We start from the raw sequence: 18,566 nt of genomic DNA, 5'->3' as shown, positions 1-18,566 counted from the left end.
CACAGAAACCCGCAACTCCACCAAAAACCAGCACTTCTTCCACGAAAAACCAAACGAGTCAAAGAACTCAGATCTCACCGAACAAAACTCGCGTAAGCAGCAGAAAACTTCACCTCACCGAACAAAAAACCCAAACGAACGGTGGAAAACGCGAAATTACCGAACAAAACCTAGATGAACAGCGGACAATGGTTGCACCAGCACACAACCACACAGAAACTGCAGAAACCTTCAAGAACTCACGCTGTGGATGGGAACAGGTTTTACACGGCCCCACGGTGGGCGCCTGATGATCCTGCCTGTTGACCAAAACGCTGGAGCTTTGCCTCGTCAAACTTGGATCGACGTATGCGTCGTGTTTGCCTCCGTCCTTCGCCGCGATCCACCTCAAGAACCTGCAAAAGACGAAACGGCGTCGATGCGGCCGATCACACTCCAACGCCCAAGTCAGTGACTAAACCACCAATTACTAAGAGTAACACTAAAGAACTCTAAGGAACCGTGAACCAGTTCTCTCTCAGTATACTCAAGAACTCGCAAGCGTAAAGAAGACAATCTGAACGTGCGTACCTCAGAAGTTCGTTGGAAACTCTTATATACCTGGACACTTTCTCTCTCCTGGCAGTTACACATCTGGACACGTGGCTCGCATCCAGCTGTACACGTGCCATCATCTGGAGCCTCCTTGACTTGGGCGCTACTTCTGACTCTCCTTTGGCTAAGTTACTTATGCATGATACTACTCAGTGCATAGTTGTCTTGGAGCGCGATCTCTACTGGATTGGCGAGTTAGGGTGCCTTCGTACACACCTTCCCTGTGGTCTCGCCGGCCGCCTTCATGATCTGCACCACCTGTTTCACCGCGTATGCTCAAGCAAGCTGTCCCCCGACCTCATCCTCTGGCCAACTGGGAAATGTCCATCTGCCTTCATCTCCGGCGATGTCCTTGTTTCGGCGATCTCTAATCACTTGGTCGCCTGGGTTCACATCTGGCGACTTCATCTTTAACCCGGTGACCTTCGGTTCTGGTGTGCTGGAGATCGGAGCACGCCAACTTAATAACTGGCGACTACACGAGCCCCCCGACTTCCTTCCCTTCTGCCAGCCAGGCGTCCCATCAACACACCTATACAATAGCTTGATGCCACGTCATCATTTCCGACTACCAGGGCGGTACAGGTTGTATTAGTAAGTGTGTGTGTGTGAATTTTAAACATTTTAAGAGTTTTACTGATGAATTAACAGTTGTGGTTACTTGATTTTTTATTTTATGTTACATAAGAAAAGAGCATGAAAATGATTAAATTATATTAATTAGAAAAACAGGGTCAAATAGCCAACCTCTATTTAAACTAATTTTATCTTTGTGATAGCCCTTTTTGAGCCAAGAATTTTTTTATTTTTATTGCGTCTTGAACCTTAACTGATATATTTTCCTACCTATTGGCATGTTTAGGGAAGAAGAACATAAAGGCAATTTATATATAGAAAAAGGGGATGGTTGGTTTTAGTTATTTTGAATATTTTAAGTTTAAATAATTAATATGGTTGGAAATAGAAATAATCTATTTTTATTCTTCTTGAATAAAAATAAAAGAGAAGAAAAAAAAATCATGAATAAAAAAAGAAAATGGGAAAAGGTGTTAAAGTCCAAGAAATTGGTGATTAGATATCACATATGTACTGTATTTGGATTATAGGTATGTTTTTTTTATAAAGCTTTCATGTTCGACATCATTATGCAACTTGACATCTCAATTATGCTAACACCTCAAGTAACAACTATTATTTGCCACCACACGAAAAAAGTATTATTAAAAATAAAAGAAAAAAAAAGAAAGAAAATACAAAAAACAATATAAGGGGACTAGACCAAAACCCATACGTTAACAAAAATGATACCTATAGGTAGACTATACATATTCATAAAGAATTATAAAAACAGACTGGAAGGAAGCCTATTATACCAATGAAAGGATTCTCTATGAATAAATCCTAGATTAGCCAACTTATCACCACACGCATTCCCCTCACGAAAAATATGAGTAAACTTAAACCTGATTTTGCCACAGTAATTAAGACAAGTATGCCATCAATTACGAAACATCCACGATACATTAGTTTTGGTAGTAAATGCAACACAAACCAAGGCATAATCACATTCAAGCCATACTCTAGTAAGCCTCATCCTTTGAGCTTCCTCCATAGCATATATAACTCCATAAAACTCAACCAAAGCAATCTGAACGTCAAGAAACACAGAGAAACCACCAATAAAATCTCTCATACTCTCATGTAAAATACCTCCACAAGTAGCAAGACCAGGATATCTCCGAGCAGCCCCATTATTGTTGATTTTAACTCAGCCTGATGAAGGGAACTCCCATCTAACAGAAGAGGACAGAGAACTTTACCAGTACGAGTATTAATACCAAAAAACGTAATGAAATTGAAATCCAACATATCCTTCTTCATTGAAGCTTTATACGAATTTCCCGCAAGATGAGTTAAATCTTTAATTACCGAAATAGCCCTAGAAACATCAATCTTATCCTGAAATCTAGCATAATTCCTCATACGCCATATCATCCAAATAGAAAAAGTTATCACAACAAGCTTAAGTAATTCAACCAAAGGACTACCACCACTCTTAATAAAAGAAAGAAAATCATCCTTATTAGAGAATTGAGGAGTGAGAAAAATTTGTCGAACCCAACTCCAAATACGCAAAGCAGTAAAGCATTCAAAAAATAAATGATAAATAGATTCCTCATGTTTTTCACAAAGCGTATATATAGAACATAAATACAAATCTTTAGGGTTTAGGGTTTAGAGTTTAGACTAAATATGTTGATCTATTGGAAGTCACCCATGAAAAACTTTCCAGAGTACTAGAGTTTTGGAAGGCGGATAAATGAAGACCAAATGAATTTACCCCAACCACAGGAAACTCGTGGTTCCAAGAAAAAATTCCTAGTTATTTAAAGAGTGAAATTACCATAGTCATCTAGAATCCAATTAGGAATATCCTGTTCCTCCCTAATTATGATATGATTAAACAAATGAAGCATCTGTTGTAAAGACAAAGGAATATTCCAATCATAACCAGTCCAAAACTGGGAGACTGTATCTAGAATGCTAGAACCATCAGATAACCCTACAATCTTTGCTAAAGTAGTAGAACACCATTTATCATACTAGAAATTAATAAACGTACATGTACCAACAGTCCAAGAAGTATTATCAAGTATAGTAGAATAAAACTGCATAGGCCAAAGAGATGAGGATCAATAAACAATTCTAAGCTCACATTTTGATTTAAGAACCCTGACTTTCAGGAGAAAAGACCAAGGCCTGTTTCTATAAGCAAAGTCTTTGCTGATCAAAAAAAAAAAAAGCAAAGTTCCAAACAAGCTTAAGAAGATACACTTTATTTTCATGATGAAGGTTAATAATCTTTAAACCTTCATTCTCAAAAGGAGAACAAATCATAACCCAATTAACGATAGCAATGCCTTTTTTCAGAATATCACCAGTCCAAATAAAATTTTGACACCACTGCTCAACTTGCTTAAGAAGTGAAACAGGTCATTTATACATATTAAAGCAATAAACTAGAAATCCAGTAATCACCATATTAACAAACTTAATTCGACCCATCATGCTAAGAGACTTTATCAGCCAAAAGTTGAAGAAATCAACACTTTGGAGTACAGATAAGAACTCCTAAATAAGTGAAAGGAAAACAACCATGATTACAAGAAAGAATATGTTGAATTCTAGTGACAAATCTTGCATAATTATCCATGGTGAAAAAACTAATCTTAGAATTATTAACATATTGACCCGAAAAATCATCATATGTTTTAAGAAAAATACTCAAATTTCTAAGAAACTTATTATCCGCCCTACAGAAAACAAATATTTCATCAGCATATAAAATATGAGAGGGAGTGAGATAACCTTGCGGACTAGCCATATGTAGAATCTTCTTATCATTCACAAGCTTAGAGATACATATACTGAGAACTTCCTCTACAAGACAAAAAAGTAAAGGAGACAAAGGATCACCTTGTTTTAAACCTTTACTACAAGGGAAAAAAAAACGCATCAAACTGCCATTTATTATGATAGAAAACATAGTTGAACGGAGAGTTGTACTTATCCAACTGAAAAACGAGGGGTGAAAACCAAAGCATGTCTAAACTAATAATAAGAACTTCCAACTCAGAGTGTCAAAGGCTTTATGAATATCAACTTTATAAGCCACATTACCTCCTCTAACCGTTTTAGAAAGCATGTTAATAGCTTTAGAAGCAATACCAATACAATCCTAAATTTGTCTACCATGCACAAACCCATATTGATTAGGAGAAATGATTCTAGCAGCCACAAGTGCAAGCCTATCCGCTAGTATCTTGGAAATAATCTTAAATTTGAAATTAGCAACATCAATTGGCTTGTAATCTTTAATGGATTCAGCACCCTGAATCTTAGCAATAAGAGATACCACATTACTGTTCATTCCAGGGAGAACCTAGATTTGTTTAAAAAAATTGAACAACATTGCAAACATTTGTCCCAATAATTTTCCAACAAGAATGGTATAAAACTCCACCAAAACCATCAGAACCAGGAGCACTATTACCATTAAGATTAAAAACAACATTCTTGATTTCCAAAAAATCAGGACATTTAATCAACATCATATTCTCCTCAGAGGAAACCAACTCAAGAATATAAGTACAAATAAAACCTTCTCTATTGCTTGTATCCTGAACATTAGAAATAGACTAAGCATAATGATTTTTATAAAAATCCAAAATATGATCCTCAATGAGTTTAGGATCCTTAATAACCTCATCATCAATCCGTAAATAATGAATCCCACTAGAATTATTTCTCCTCTTGATTACAGCATGGAAAAAAGCAATATTTCTATTCCCATATTTAAACCAGAGCATCTTAGCCTTTTCTTTCCAAAAAATATTGATAGTGAAGATCATGATCAAACTCCTCCTTAGATATATTTTCTTAACAAAGAAACCCATCAATATCAAACAAACTAGCAGTCTCTAATGTTTGTTGAATACCAAGGAGGAGACCCTGCTTAAGAAGAACTGCATTATGAATATTACCAAAAGAATTTTTATTCCAGTCTCATCAAAGCTCAATTTTCAACCTTTTTAACTTATGCTGCAAAATAAACATAGGACAACCAACAACCTTATTAGCCCAAGAATCATGAATAAGCTTCATAAATGAAGCGTCCTAAAGCCACATAGAAAAGAAATGAAATATCCTAACCTTCTTTAAAGAATTACTAGCAAGACTAGCAAGAATAGGGGAATGGTCAAAGCAATTTTTAATAAGAACCGAACAAGAATCCCATTCATCCAGAAACACTCCATTACATAAAGCCCTATCCAGTCTTCTATGAATTTTGTGCAATCATTTCCTCCCATTACACCAAGTATAACAAGTTCCAGTAAAAGGCATACAAGAAAGATCATTAGTATTAATCCAATCAAGGAATTCATTATAAGAAACCTGATTAGGAGTCACCCCCCCTTTGCAGTCATCAGTCGAGAGCACAACATTAAAATCTCCCAAATACACCAAGGCCTTGTGAAGAAACTAAGATCCCTCCAAAAAAAGTCTAACCAAGTATGTGTTAGCACCATAAACACATGCAAAGCTAAAGCATATATCATGCAAAAGGTAACTTACATAAATAAACTAATCATTGACCAAGAAATTTTGGACAAGATTTGGAACCGACAAACACCAAAGCTTAGCAGTTTTATTAACAATAAGAGACATAGCCACCAAATGCATATTAACATATTTGAAAAGGACATTGAAAGCATTAGTGTACTGTATCATAGGTTCAACAAAAAAAAAGGAGAGATTTATGTAGTTTAAGTAAACTAATCAACACCTTCAGAGTTTTGTGGTTTCCCAGTCCTCTAACATTCCAGAAAAAATGAAGAGAATTTCATTACTTCTTTTTAGAGAGAATTGCCTAAACAATTTTTTGGGATTTACCAGTCCCCTTAGGTGGTCCCCGTGGTTTTCTTTTAGTGCAAACAATTTTCTCCCCAATATCACTGGCATGCTCCTCCATCTCACTAGGATCCACCCAAAATTTGGTGACAACCTAATTTTCAATAGTGGTATGTTCATAATTAAATTCAACAATGGCAGTCGGAATAATTGGCGTGCAAGTATGAGGATCACCTCCCGCATTTGTAGTTTCCAAACCATCAAGAGAGGAAAAGTGATTTTTTAGTTCCAACATATCATTATTTGGGAGTAGTGCTTTAGCATCCCTAAGTGATTTAGCCTTTCGAGGAAAGGTATGACATGACAAAGATGGTACAACCCCAATAGCAAAGACCTCCTCATGATGACCATCAATAATAGTCGTAACCTTTTGTGAATCTACTACAAGTTGTGAATCTGAGCTCTTGGCTTGCATAAGAGCCGGTGAATCCCTTTCCATACCCAGTTCTAAAACCCTAACTATATCAGAAGTGGGAGTGGACAACCCCTGCTTGGGTGAGGACCTATCAATGTCTAAGGCATTCTCGAGAGGAGGCATATCTGCAAAATCATTCTCCCCTCCATCTGGTTTATCATAAGCAAGGTGACCCAAGAGTGACCCTGCATTAGTCCTGCCAGGAACATCAATTGCCAGATTACCAATAGGGCCTTCCATGAGCTTCGATTGTAGATCTTTTTTCCGATACTCTTTATGTTGTTTAGGGACCACGGGGTCCCCCACAGCCTTCCCCTCTTCCCGTTCATCAGGAATTTTCTTCTAAGACTTTTGTTTAGGTCTAGTAACACGAACCTGAGCATGAATCACTCGACACTGAGCAAGTTCAAGCCCAATCATCTCAAAGTGAGAGCAAAATGGAGGGAGCCATTCATATTCCACGTCAACTACAAATGCAAAGCCTGAGCGTTCAACCAAAAGCTGATTTGGAAGAGAGGACAAAAGATCAATATTCATCAACACTCTAGCAAACAAACCCCTATTCTTTTTCATGGTATGATCATCCAAAGGCAAAAGAGCACCATTGCCTTTAGTGATGAAAAATATCGCCCTTTGTCTCCAATATTCCAAAGGCAAATTGTAGATGCTAACCCAAGCCTGGGTTTTAGTACTCTTCATAGTAGACGGAACAAAATCTTTTGTCCACACAAACAATCTCAAAAAGCTAGGAGATAACTACCATGAACCCATCCCGAGAACCCACTGCATGTCTTCTAAAGAAGAGAATTCAAACTCATAAAAACCTTTCCTAAGAGGGATTTCTTTCCACAGTCCAATAGCCTTCCATACAAGCTGCATCTTTTTAGTTAAATCAAGGTGTGTGAGAGGTTTATCGCCCTTAGATATAATAATCCGACCATGTAGATGGGTCTTACAATCCTCAAGACCAGCCAAGTAATCTTCCTCATCAACCCATACTGCAACCATGTCTTCCTTAATACAAAAAGTAGGTAGTTGGGACAAAGGAATGTCACACATATTTCCCAAAGCCTGAGAAAAATTCTTCCTTTGGCTTGGCATAGTAGACACTTTCTTATTAGGAAACAATTCTCGATCCATTAAACAAGCCCATGGGATGAGGAAACCTGTAGAGCCCTCTGCCATTTTTAAAGGCTATCAAGCTGCCGACCAGCCCACCCAAGCCACCACCATCCCATTAGCCGCAACATCGCCACACACCATCCGCTCCAGAGCATGCACAAAAGGTGGCAACTTTTGTTATGTGCAATGCCTTGACACTAACGCTAACAACACCCACAGAAGTTTCGTTATAAAAATCTTTACTTTACCACGAATTAGATTTGACTACATGAAAAAGGAGGCAACTTTTTTTTTTGTATGCAATGTCTTGACACCTCCGCCAATAGCACCCGCACATGTTTCTTGATAAAAATCCTAACTTTACCACAAATTTTGATAAAAATCTTGACTTTACCACAAATTTTAATAAAAATCGTGACTTTACCACAAATTAGAACTGACTACGGGAAAAAGGTGGCAACTTTATTTGTGTACAATAGAATTACCAAGAATAAAGTTTGAAGTCCCACTTCAAGATACTCTATCCTATAAGCATATTAACACACCTTTACAAAGAAAAAGATTTAAGGAAAGAATACACCTTGCATGCATACGTAAAGAGTCGTCGCGCCACCACCTGCGTCTCGGCAGACTGTCATGCTGCCAGCAACCAGCACCCACAATCCCTGCGCCACCACCATCCACCACCAAGCTGGAGAATGAACGACCACCCACACAAACCCTAGCCGCGCCAAAACCCTTCGGAGGAGAGAGAACAGAGCAAAAATCTTATCTCCAAAGAGATTTGTTTTTCCCTTCCTTTCTACCTTTGGTTTATTTGTCAGGATTGTAGGTATGTTCTTCTTCTTTTAAGTGTGCATTTTGTTATCTGAAAAATCAATATTTTTTGGAAGTCCAACCTCATTATAACCCTAAAAAAGACCTTAAGATTCATGTTTCTAATGTGATTGTAGTATAAAGATGAAATGAAAAGCAACTATGATTTTTTAGGATAAAGTGGAAATCTAGAGAAACACTAACCTGTGAGAATATGGGAAGAAATTTCTTGATAAATTGTCATTTCATTGTTTCAGTTGTTATCCTAGAAATTGATTCTGTTTATATCTTGTTGTATTTGAAGTTGGAAGCACCATAATGTTCTAACTTAATCTATTGTTTATTGAATAAAGTTGTTTTGATATTGGTACCCGAATATGATTTATTTAGATTCATTTACTTTACTTGAGGACAAGCAAGATTTTAGATTGGCGGAAGTTGATAAATACCATAATTTAGTGATATTTCATGCAAAAAGATAGGCACTTTTGGACTTTAATTGTTAATAAAGTTATAATTCAACCTCTAATTTGGGAATTTGAACTTTTTTACATATTTTTGGATTATGAGAGAAATAAGAACGATTTATTCCCAAATTTGTGTTAATTTCATAAATATATGGGAGATGGAGATGAAGGGCTAAAGGAGGAATGGACAAGATAAAGACAAAGAGAAAAGAAAAAAGTTGGAACATTGAAAACTCGCCCAAGCAAGATCACTCCAAAGGAAAAATTGCTCTCTAGAGCAAACTCGCTCAAGAGCTCACTCGGGCTCACTTAAGCAGGTTCAATTCAGTAAAGTTAGGTTTTTTCTCGTGAAACTCGTTTAAGCAAACAATATCTCACTTGAGCGAGATGTCACTTACCCTAGATCACATTAGGTTAAGCAAAAGGCATGAGGCATAACCCTAGATGACAGAGGGAGTATAATCAGAGGTAGAAAACCTTGGAGGAGGTGTTAAGGAGAAACACCATGGATCTTCTTTTCTTGCTTTACATGCTTGTAATGACAAATATGAAAGGCTAAGTCTTCCCTTTGGGATTTGGAGTAATTTGTTCAAACTCTTATGTATTGAGGTGATATTTATAATATTTTTTTTCTTGATTGATATTGATATTATCATTTTATTCTTAAAGTTTGAATCTTTATTCATGTTTTGATCCTTAAATTTGGCTGGAAAGTACTTCTAAGTATTTGACCTAAATGATAATGTTTAACATATATGAATAGATTTGAAATGTTAATTGTTTTATGACATTTGTTCGTAATGATAAGAACGTTTTTATAAATATGCGAGGAATCGATATTTAGGAGACAATCTTAATAATTTTATATGTGAGAAATCAATATGAATGAATTTTCTTGGAATGTCATGTCTTTATTCATTGAAAATACAGACGAGTAAGAAAGATTAACCTCATTCCCAATTTTCTCAATTGAATTATATTAAATAATTTACTTTGTTTTCATTTAATTTCTTACACAAATTTATGATACCAACAGCCTTTTAAACAAACTTTTGTACATCTTTTTTATATTTAGTGAATATTATACCTTGTAATTTTAAGACTGTTCCTTGTGGATTTAATATTCGTCATTATGAACAATTTATTACTTCTAACTCGGTACACTTGCTGAAATAAAGAGTCATAAATTATTCGTATATAATTTTAATTGAACACCATATGTAATTGTTTTAAGAATGTTGTCCATAGATAATTACACACAAACTTTACTTACGAATATGACCATATAAAAATACTTTCAAATTTCTAACATATGTAAGTATTTACCGATGAAGGATTGACCTACAATTTTTTTTGTCGTAAAAATCTAAAATTACAAGAAAATAATTAAATAAAAATTAAATTTAAATAAAAAAAATAATTATTTACTATATTATTAAATTAATTACTATTTTAAAGACAAAAAAAATTAGTATTTAAAGTTATTTTTTTTATTAATAAAATTTATAAATTAATACTTAAATTTTATATTAAGATTTTAATTACTAATATTTTATATTTTAAATTACTATATTGACTAAATTAGTTATTATTTTAAAATAAATAAAAATTCATATTAAATTAATATTTAAATTGTTTATCAAAATTTTAATTACTAATATTTTATATTTTAAATCAGTCTTATACTAATAAAGATTAATTTAAAATATAAAATAATAAATACTTAAAACTTTTACAACTAATAATTAAATACTAATTTAAAAATTATTTTATAACTTTTTATTAATAATAAAAACTAATATGCTAATAATTTTTTAATTTATAAAATAATCTTTAATTTAATCAAATAATAATTAATTATTTTAATATTTAAAATAAGTTTCTATTTAATAATTCTTAATTTCTATATGATAACTAAATTTTATTTACAGATTTATTTTAGTACTTATATATAGATATATGCCGTAAATAATAAAGAATTTTATTGTAAAAAATAATAAAACATACATAATAATTCAATATAATTTATTATAATGTAAAAGATAATTGATTTATGTTTACCAACCTACCTAATTAATAATTTGTAAATATTTTAGAAACTTACAAAGTAATTCAATTAAATAATTTTCAAAATTTACATAAATGATCTAAGATGGAAATCTGTTTCCCATATCTTAGTGTCATTTTCTCTTCTAGTACAATCATATCTATCTCATCTCCATGAGCTCAATTACAATCTCCTCATATTACTTCAAGTAAGAGAGCACCATCAAATTGGATACTCTCACATTTCACAAATCTAAGTACATCTTAACTTATATAAATAAAACACACTCAAATAATTAATCATATCTTAATCCTTAATCATATGTTAAGATCGTATTAAACTATATATATATATCTACAGGTAAACATATATTAAAATATTACAAAGTAAACATTTCATCATTTATCACGGTAGACAATGCTTAAGAACATAAGGATACATATGAAAGATGGAGAATGAAAATTGAACACTCTCTTAATTAATTATCAGGTCACTAATTGAAATTTAAGATGTGAAACCACCATCTACATATAAAATCTGCCCAGTGATGTATGATGCAGCAGGAAGACAAAGAAAAGCAACGAGTGATGATACTTCATTGGTTTCTCCTATACGACCAAAAGGTATTTTAGACGTAATATTAGCTTCAAACTCTTTTGGTCCAATTTTCTCCTGAAAGAACAACAATTACTATGATATCAACATAAACATATGAGAGAATCATAATGGTACATATGTGTCAAATTAGAAATTGCAGGTTAATGAAGTTAAAGAGAACTCCAATTTTTTATCAACTACATTTTAACACTCAATACTATTATTTTAATTCTATTTTAAATTATTTAATTACAAATTTATGTTTTATTATATATATTTATTTTTAAACCAATCTCATCAATAATTATAAAACATTACACAATTAATACCACATAACACAAAGTTTCACAAGTACATAATATCCTAATGATCGATTTTCCACAAGATACGAAGTTTTACTAAAAAAAGTAGGTTAGGTCTATCTACTTCGAAGCCTAACTCATACACTACCTTTTACCTAAAAAATTTAATACAATAAATTTGTGAATTTGTCATTATATAATATTTAATTCTTTTATTTTTATTTATTGTAAGATTTAAACTTATACTTGAATTTCTAAGAATGTATATACCAATAGATAAAAAAAAGTTAAAATTCATGTGTCTAATGTCATGGTTATATTAAGTTTTGTTACCTAATGAATAAATTCTTAGCATGAGGGTACAAGCACATTGAAGAAGATGCATTTTTACTATAATGTTTTAAAAAAATCTCCAAACTTAACTATGTATAACAAATCCATTGCTTATTTACTGACAATTCTTTAAGGGGGCATTTGGATTATTTTAAAAATAATTTAGTATAACCTTTTAAACGTTAAAAACCAAACTGGACATGATCCAAATTTACAATAGTAATATGCATCTTTCTCTTAATTTTAATTGGGGAAGAAGGGAGTATTCACGTGCAACTTCTTTTCTACATTATGAACATCTAATAAAAGGCTGGGTGTTTTGGAAGGGTCCACGGTGCTCCAGATGCCAGATGGAAGCTTACGGAAGTCTGTGTAAGGAGGTATGGAGTACATACCTGGGGGCGTGGTCTGGGATGAATGAAGGCTCGGAAGTGAAGGTTGAAGGTGATGATAACTAAGAGAGGTGCATGGCTAGTTTTTGGTGAAGCTGTTCGGTCTTCCAAGTAAGAGGTGTGTGCAGGGACTCCGGTATAGGTTAGTATCGTGTTGAGGCTGGAGTCTTGGTTGTGTCTTGTCATATTAGGTTGTAACTTTGGAGTAGTGGAGCAGAGGAATGCAGCTTGGAGGGTTGTTAATAGGTGGTTGTATTAAAGCTGGAAGGTTCTGATAGTGGAGCTAGTCGGTGGTGGAATGGATGCCATCATAAACCCCTGGTTGGTTACAGCTTTTCTCTTGCCAGTGGCAGGTGGTTCTCAAGCCTGGAAGATTCAGGTTTTTTCTTTCTTGCACTACTGTTGTGGCCTGGAACAGTGATAGAAAGCTTACTACAGGTTCGGTGATAATCTTATAAGGGGAGCAGAATATGTGATTGGAATTTTTCAATTTGAGAGATACTTTATAAGAAGATATGTTTATGTCGTAGTTTGGCTATGGATGGGGCTATAATTTGGTTTTTGTTTTTGGGTAATGATGGTGCTTTAGTCCTTGTATATGGGTTGTGTGAGTTTATGACTCACCTTTACCGTTATCTTGGCATAAATGGGAGGTTAATTGTCACAATCAATTGCAATCAATAGGAGGTTAATTGCCGCAATCAATGGGAGGTTAATTGCCATAATCAATTGCAATCAATGGGAGGTTAATTACCATTAGTTGTATTTATTATTGTTGTCTCCTAGAACCACTATATATAGTGACTTCCTTCCAGCAATGTAACACACTACAAACAAGCAACACACACTTGTTTCCTCTCTCTTTTCATATACTCTCTATTTCTGTTCTTGGGTGTAAGTGTTTAACCCATATAGAGAGGATTTGTTTTAGGGCTATTTATCTATTAGTCTGAGAGGAATTCATTGTACTCCCAGTATCATTATAGTGAAAGTTTTGGCTCTCTCGTCGGTGGTTTTTTTACCTCTATTTAAAGGGGTTTTCCACCTAAAAATTCTGGTATCATTCTCACTTTACTTGTTACTTTAATTTCTCATAATCTTTGGTTGAAATTATCACGCTTCCGCACACGATATCCCTACAAATTGGCATCAGAGCTTTTTCGATAATTCAACCAGGATCTATTGTTCAATAATGTCAAAATTGGATATTGAGAAATTTGATGGTAAAATCAGTTTTGCTATCTAGCGAGTCCAGATGCTAGCTGTTCTCACCCAGAATGGTTTAAAGAAAGTTCTGGCAGGTATAAATGATGAGACCAACCACTATGACGGAGGAGCAGTGGGATGAGATGGATGAAAAGGCATTGTCTGCAATCCAGTTATGCTTGTCCCGTGAGGTGTTGCGTGAGGTCATCAACGAGAAAAGTACAACAGACATATGGAGTAAATTGGAGTCTTTATACATGACCAACAGTCTTGCAAACAAACTCCGGTTAAAGGAGCGACTCTTTACACTCCGAATGTCTGAAGGTACTCCCATCCAATCTCACCTTGATGAATTTAATTCCATCATAATTGATTTGGAAAATTTGGATGTTAAAATTGATGATGAGGATAAAGCCGTTCTACTTATTGTTTCTCTACCACCCTCGCATCGCCAATTCAAAGAAATTATGTTATACGGTAATTATCTTACCTTAAACTTTGATGATGTCAAGATTAATTTACTAGCCAAAGAAAAATTTGATACTCAAATTCATTCTGAAAGTTCTGGTGAAGGATTAGTAGTTAGAGGGAGAAACCAAGAGAAAGGTAAGAACAATAAGTATAAATCTAGGTCAAAATCTAGAGGCAAGAACTCCAAATATTGTCGTTATTGCAAGAAAAAGGGACACGAGATCTCTGACTGTTATAAATTGAAAAATAAGCAAGATAGAGAAGATAAGGGAAATGGTAAACAACTAGAAAAATTTTCCGAAGCTAGTATTGTTGAAACTGAATCTGATGGGGATTGTTTTGTAGCTTCCAACACTGAACAAAGGTCTAAAAATGAATGGATTCTTGATTCTGGTTGTACTTTTCACATGTCTCACAATAGAGATTGGTTTACCACTTATGAACCAGTTTATAATGGTCTTGTTTTGATGGGAAACGATGCTCAATGCAAAGTTGTTGGTGAAGGAACAATCAAAATCAAGACACATGATGGAATTGTTAGAACTTTAACAGGTGTCAGATATGTCCCTGAGTTGAAACGGAATCTCATTTCCTTAGGCACCCTTGAATCTCATGGGTGTAGATACTCAGCTGAAGGTGGAGTTTTAAAAGTGTCTAAAGGAGCTCTTGTGTTACTAAAGGCAATTCGATGTGATAGTTTGTATGTGCTGCAGGGTTCAACTGTTACAGGTTCTGCAGCTGTTGCCTCACCCAACAAAGATAACACCAAGTTGTGGCATATGAGATTAGGCCACATGAGTGAGAAGGGAATTCTAATCCTCAAGAAGAAGGGTCACCTTGGTAACCACGGTACTGGAAAGGTTGATTTCTGTGAACATTGCATTTTTGGTAAGCAGAAAAAGGTTAGTTTTTCTAAAGCCATACACAGAACCAAAGGTACTTTGGATTATATTCATTCGGATCTTTGGGGTCCTTCAAAAGTTCCCTCCAAAGGTAAATGTGAACATTGCATTTTTGGTAAGCAGAAAAAGGTTAGTTTTTCTAAAGCCATACACAGAACCAAAGGTACTTTGGATTATATTCATTCGGATCTTTGGGGTCCTTCAAAAGTTCCCTCCAAAGGTAAATATCGTTATATGATGACAATTATTGATGACTTCTCACGAAAAATGTGGGTGTATTTCCTTAAACATAAGAATGAAGCATTTTCCACTTTTAAAGAGTGGAAATTATTGATTGAGAATCAGACTGGCAAGAAGATAAAGAGGTTAAGGACAGACAATGGTCTTGAGTTCTGTTCGAATGAATTCAATGATTTTTGGAAGGAAATTTTATTATATTCTTTACTGATAAAAAAAATATATTAAAACATACCCTGATAGAATCTAAGAGTGGAGTCCAAACTGGTCCAGGTGCTACAGCATTTGCACGAATGTTATCCTTTGCCCACTCCAATGCCACGTTCTTGGTGAATTGATTCATGGCTCCTGAATTAAACTATATATTCAGATCAAATATCTTCTACCACCCATTTCATTCATATCAACAAGTTAGATTCGCAAAATTACAAAAAAAACAAATTAGTATGTATATACCTTTAGTGGCTGCATAAGCAGATAAAGCTGGAACAGCTTTTAGACCTGCAATGGATGAAATAAATACAATGTTCCCAGATCTAGATTCTTTAAGAAGTGGATGTGCAAGTTGAGTCAAATGAAAAGCAGACTCAAAATTGGTAGCCATTATAGTTGATATATCTTCAGCAGTGTGATCTATTATTTTCTTTGTTATCTCTCTCCCTGCATTGTTCACCTAAGAGGGAACCACATGAAATCATCCCAAATACAATAATGAAAAACGAATCAGAAAATGAAGAATAATTTATTCATAAGCCTAAATATTAACGAAGACTTCAGTAAATTGTTAATGAAATTAAAAGCTACCACGTTAATGCATCAACTGAATCGAATTCCTCAGAAGTAGTTTAGTTACATAGTGGACTGCTTAAAAGTTGGATGGAATTAATTTTAGCATAATTATATTTTTTTTATGTAAAAAAAGCATAATTATAATTTTAAACTGTTAAATGTAATTAAGTTTAAACAAATTTTATTCTCATTGTAAGATTTTATCTTCAAATTTCTGAAGTGGAAATTTGTAGAAATGTCTCTAATAATCTCAATGAGTCTATGTTAAAAATGATTTTGTTACAGTGAATATTTAACATAATTTTAATTTTCGTCTAATTTATCGTTTGATTTTTATTGTTAACGAAATATTGTGACTTTTACTTTTCTAACTCAACGACTAACTTGTTTTCCAACTTAGTAGTCAACTCAATCATTCCCCTCTTAAGAGTAAATAAATTGAAGAGGGAAAACAATAGTTTATAGTTTATTGGTGAGTTAGAGATGAAAGAAGGAAATAATATTTATGCTTGTTTAAAATATTTTAATTATTTTTAATTTAAAATGTTATTATATTATTATAATAGATGTTCGATTGTATGTGGTTTATTTTTTCGGTGTTAAAAGAATGTTTTCCAATTAAATAATAGGTACTTGGAGATGAAACTCAAATATATTTTAATAATTAATTCTGCTAAAAAACCTTAAATTTATCATGAATTTAAAATTTAATTAAGACTTTATATTTAATTATAAAATAAACTTGTTTATTAAACTTTTAAAAAGATTAAATCATGTATGTTTTTTTAGCATCATTTTAAATCATATGTGTAAATTTAACACAATTTCACATGACGGATAGGAAAATGAGATATTTACCATCATTTATATACTACATTTTATTTGATTTTATCTTTTATCGAAGTCAAATTTTTAATATACTATTTTTAATTTTATTTATAATCGAAAATTCCAACTGTTCCTTTTATATCGAGAATTAATCCTATACGGTCTAAAAACAAAAATATTTACGGTAGTACAATAAAAATCATATATTACTAACAAATCTTATCAGAAAATAAACTTTTTTATATACTTAGTAAATGAATTTAAGTGTAACTCTGTGTTATATAATCATTTTATAATTAAGATTTGCACCCGGGTTATGTATCTCCAACAAATAGGTTAAGAGTGGTTGAGTCTTACTAGAATGTTAAGCTTGCCCTGAAAGATGGATGAAACAGTTTCCATGAGAGTTTGGCGTTGGTGGCGATGTAAGACATCACAGACTGAACCAGTGACGTTGAAGCCCTTCTTTTTCCACTCTTCTAAACACCTATTAATATCTTCTTCCTTTCGTGAACATACATGAATGCTTGCTCCAAATTCTGCCAATTCCTCCACGATGGCATGCCTAATCAAGAATAAACAAGAGAAAGTAAACAACTGAAGAAAAGGAAATATGTTCGTAAAGTATGTTACCAACCCAATCCCTCTGGTGCCTCCTGTCACAAGAGCTGTCATGCCATGAAGTGACCATCTCTTGTCCTTCATGCTGCTCAACTTTGGTTCCCCCATTTTTGTTTCTAATCCAACATTCCACAAATGGAAAATAGATGTGATGTGAAGCAGAAAGAAAAGCTCAAAGATACCTCTTTATATATGCATGTTTGCAGCACTTTGTGGCTGTCAGTGATTTTAAGCCTATCGCCATATACAACTAATCAGCCACAACTACCTGTTCGTACGTCAATAAATTTTAATAAACTGAAATTTTATGAATTTTACAATTAAACTTAGACTTTCAATTTTATGAATTTTACTTACGCTGAAAATTAAAATTAAACTGAAATTCTGGGAGGTTATTTGTTAGCCTTTTCCCCGAACGAGCTTAGATCGATTAAATGTTGGGATGTGAGTAATGAATTGGAATTGGTGCAGAGAGTGGTGAGAAATCAAGTGTTACTGATATATGGTGTATCAAGGGGAATTACTGCATGATTTTCTTTGTTTGGTCTCATTAAGCTTCAGATTGTATTTGTTAAAGTTCTGTAACACTTTGTGGCTGTCGGTGGTTTTAATATTATATAGAAATAATAGGTCTTTCTAGTTTCCAGAGATATTTTTAGATATACTTTTTCTTTTATGACTACTATTATTATCAGTAACAATCGTCATATCTTAAAACTTCCACAATAAAAATATCTTTTGCTTGAATATAGAAAAAAGGCTTATGAAGAGTTTTTGAATTTTGGATTAACACATTTGTTTTATATTTTCTTCATGAAATAGAGGTTAAAGATCATTTTTATTATTATTTGTTTTAAATAAAAGGAGATGGTGGATGAATTTTTTTATTATTTGAATTTTTTATTTTCAATATTATTTTATTGTCTAATATTTAAATTTGAATTTTTTATTTTCA

The 18,566-nt window shown here is 33.4% G+C and overlaps 2 protein-coding genes across 4 annotated transcripts; both read right to left on the bottom strand.

Annotated features, from left to right (window-relative positions):
• Positions 1–6,823: 6,823 nt before the first annotated feature.
• LOC137824621 (uncharacterized) lies at positions 6,824–7,666 on the bottom strand. Its single transcript, XM_068630288.1, has 2 exons — positions 7,306–7,666; positions 6,824–7,197 (listed from the first exon to the last, which is right to left on the bottom strand). Exons 1-2 carry the CDS (start codon positions 7,664–7,666, stop codon positions 6,824–6,826), a joined length of 735 nt encoding a protein of 244 aa, XP_068486389.1.
• A 3,638-nt stretch (positions 7,667–11,304) lies between these two features.
• LOC137823884 (tropinone reductase homolog At5g06060-like) lies at positions 11,305–17,808 on the bottom strand. 3 transcript variants are annotated; one of them, XR_011083175.1, is made up of 5 exons: positions 17,628–17,802; positions 17,348–17,555; positions 15,830–16,046; positions 15,609–15,731; positions 11,305–11,605 (listed from the first exon to the last, which is right to left on the bottom strand). XR_011083175.1 is itself a non-coding variant. In XM_068629196.1 (5 exons), exons 1-5 carry the CDS (start codon positions 17,717–17,719, stop codon positions 11,438–11,440), a joined length of 798 nt encoding a protein of 265 aa, XP_068485297.1. In that variant the 5' UTR covers positions 17,720–17,808; the 3' UTR covers positions 11,305–11,437. The 3 variants fall into 3 exon arrangements, 2 of the variants coding, with proteins under 2 accessions (XP_068485297.1, XP_068485298.1); XM_068629196.1 differs by having other exon boundaries at positions 15,609–15,721; positions 17,628–17,808; XM_068629197.1 differs by lacking the exon at positions 11,305–11,605 and having other exon boundaries at positions 15,608–15,731; positions 17,628–17,803.
• Positions 17,809–18,566: the final 758 nt, after the last annotated feature.

Source organism: Phaseolus vulgaris, chromosome 8 (assembly GCF_000499845.2).
Source record: "Phaseolus vulgaris cultivar G19833 chromosome 8, P. vulgaris v2.0, whole genome shotgun sequence".
NCBI lineage: Eukaryota > Viridiplantae > Streptophyta > Magnoliopsida > Fabales > Fabaceae > Phaseolus > Phaseolus vulgaris.
This window is presented reverse-complemented; position numbering and strand designations above follow the sequence as displayed.

What these genes read in the sequence shown, in the direction of transcription:
- LOC137824621 (XM_068630288.1), bottom strand. Translation starts at nt 7,666, where the DNA reads ATGGCAGAGGGCTCTACAGGTTTCCTCATCCCATGGGCTTGTTTAATG. An exon ending in AGAAATCCCTCTTAGGAAAG is followed by an intron (nt 7,198 to 7,305) that starts GTTTTTATGAGT and finishes TGTGGACAAAAG; the next exon opens with ATTTTGTTCCGTCTACTATG.
- LOC137823884 (XM_068629196.1), bottom strand. Translation starts at nt 17,719, where the DNA reads ATGGGGGAACCAAAGTTGAGCAGCATGAAGGACAAGAGATGGTCACTT. An exon ending in GGAGGCACCAGAGGGATTGG is followed by an intron (nt 17,556 to 17,627) that starts GTTGGTAACATA and finishes ATTCTTGATTAG; the next exon opens with GCATGCCATCGTGGAGGAAT. An exon ending in AGGGCAAGCTTAACATTCTA is followed by an intron (nt 16,047 to 17,347) that starts GTAAGACTCAAC and finishes GTTCCCTCTTAG; the next exon opens with GTGAACAATGCAGGGAGAGA.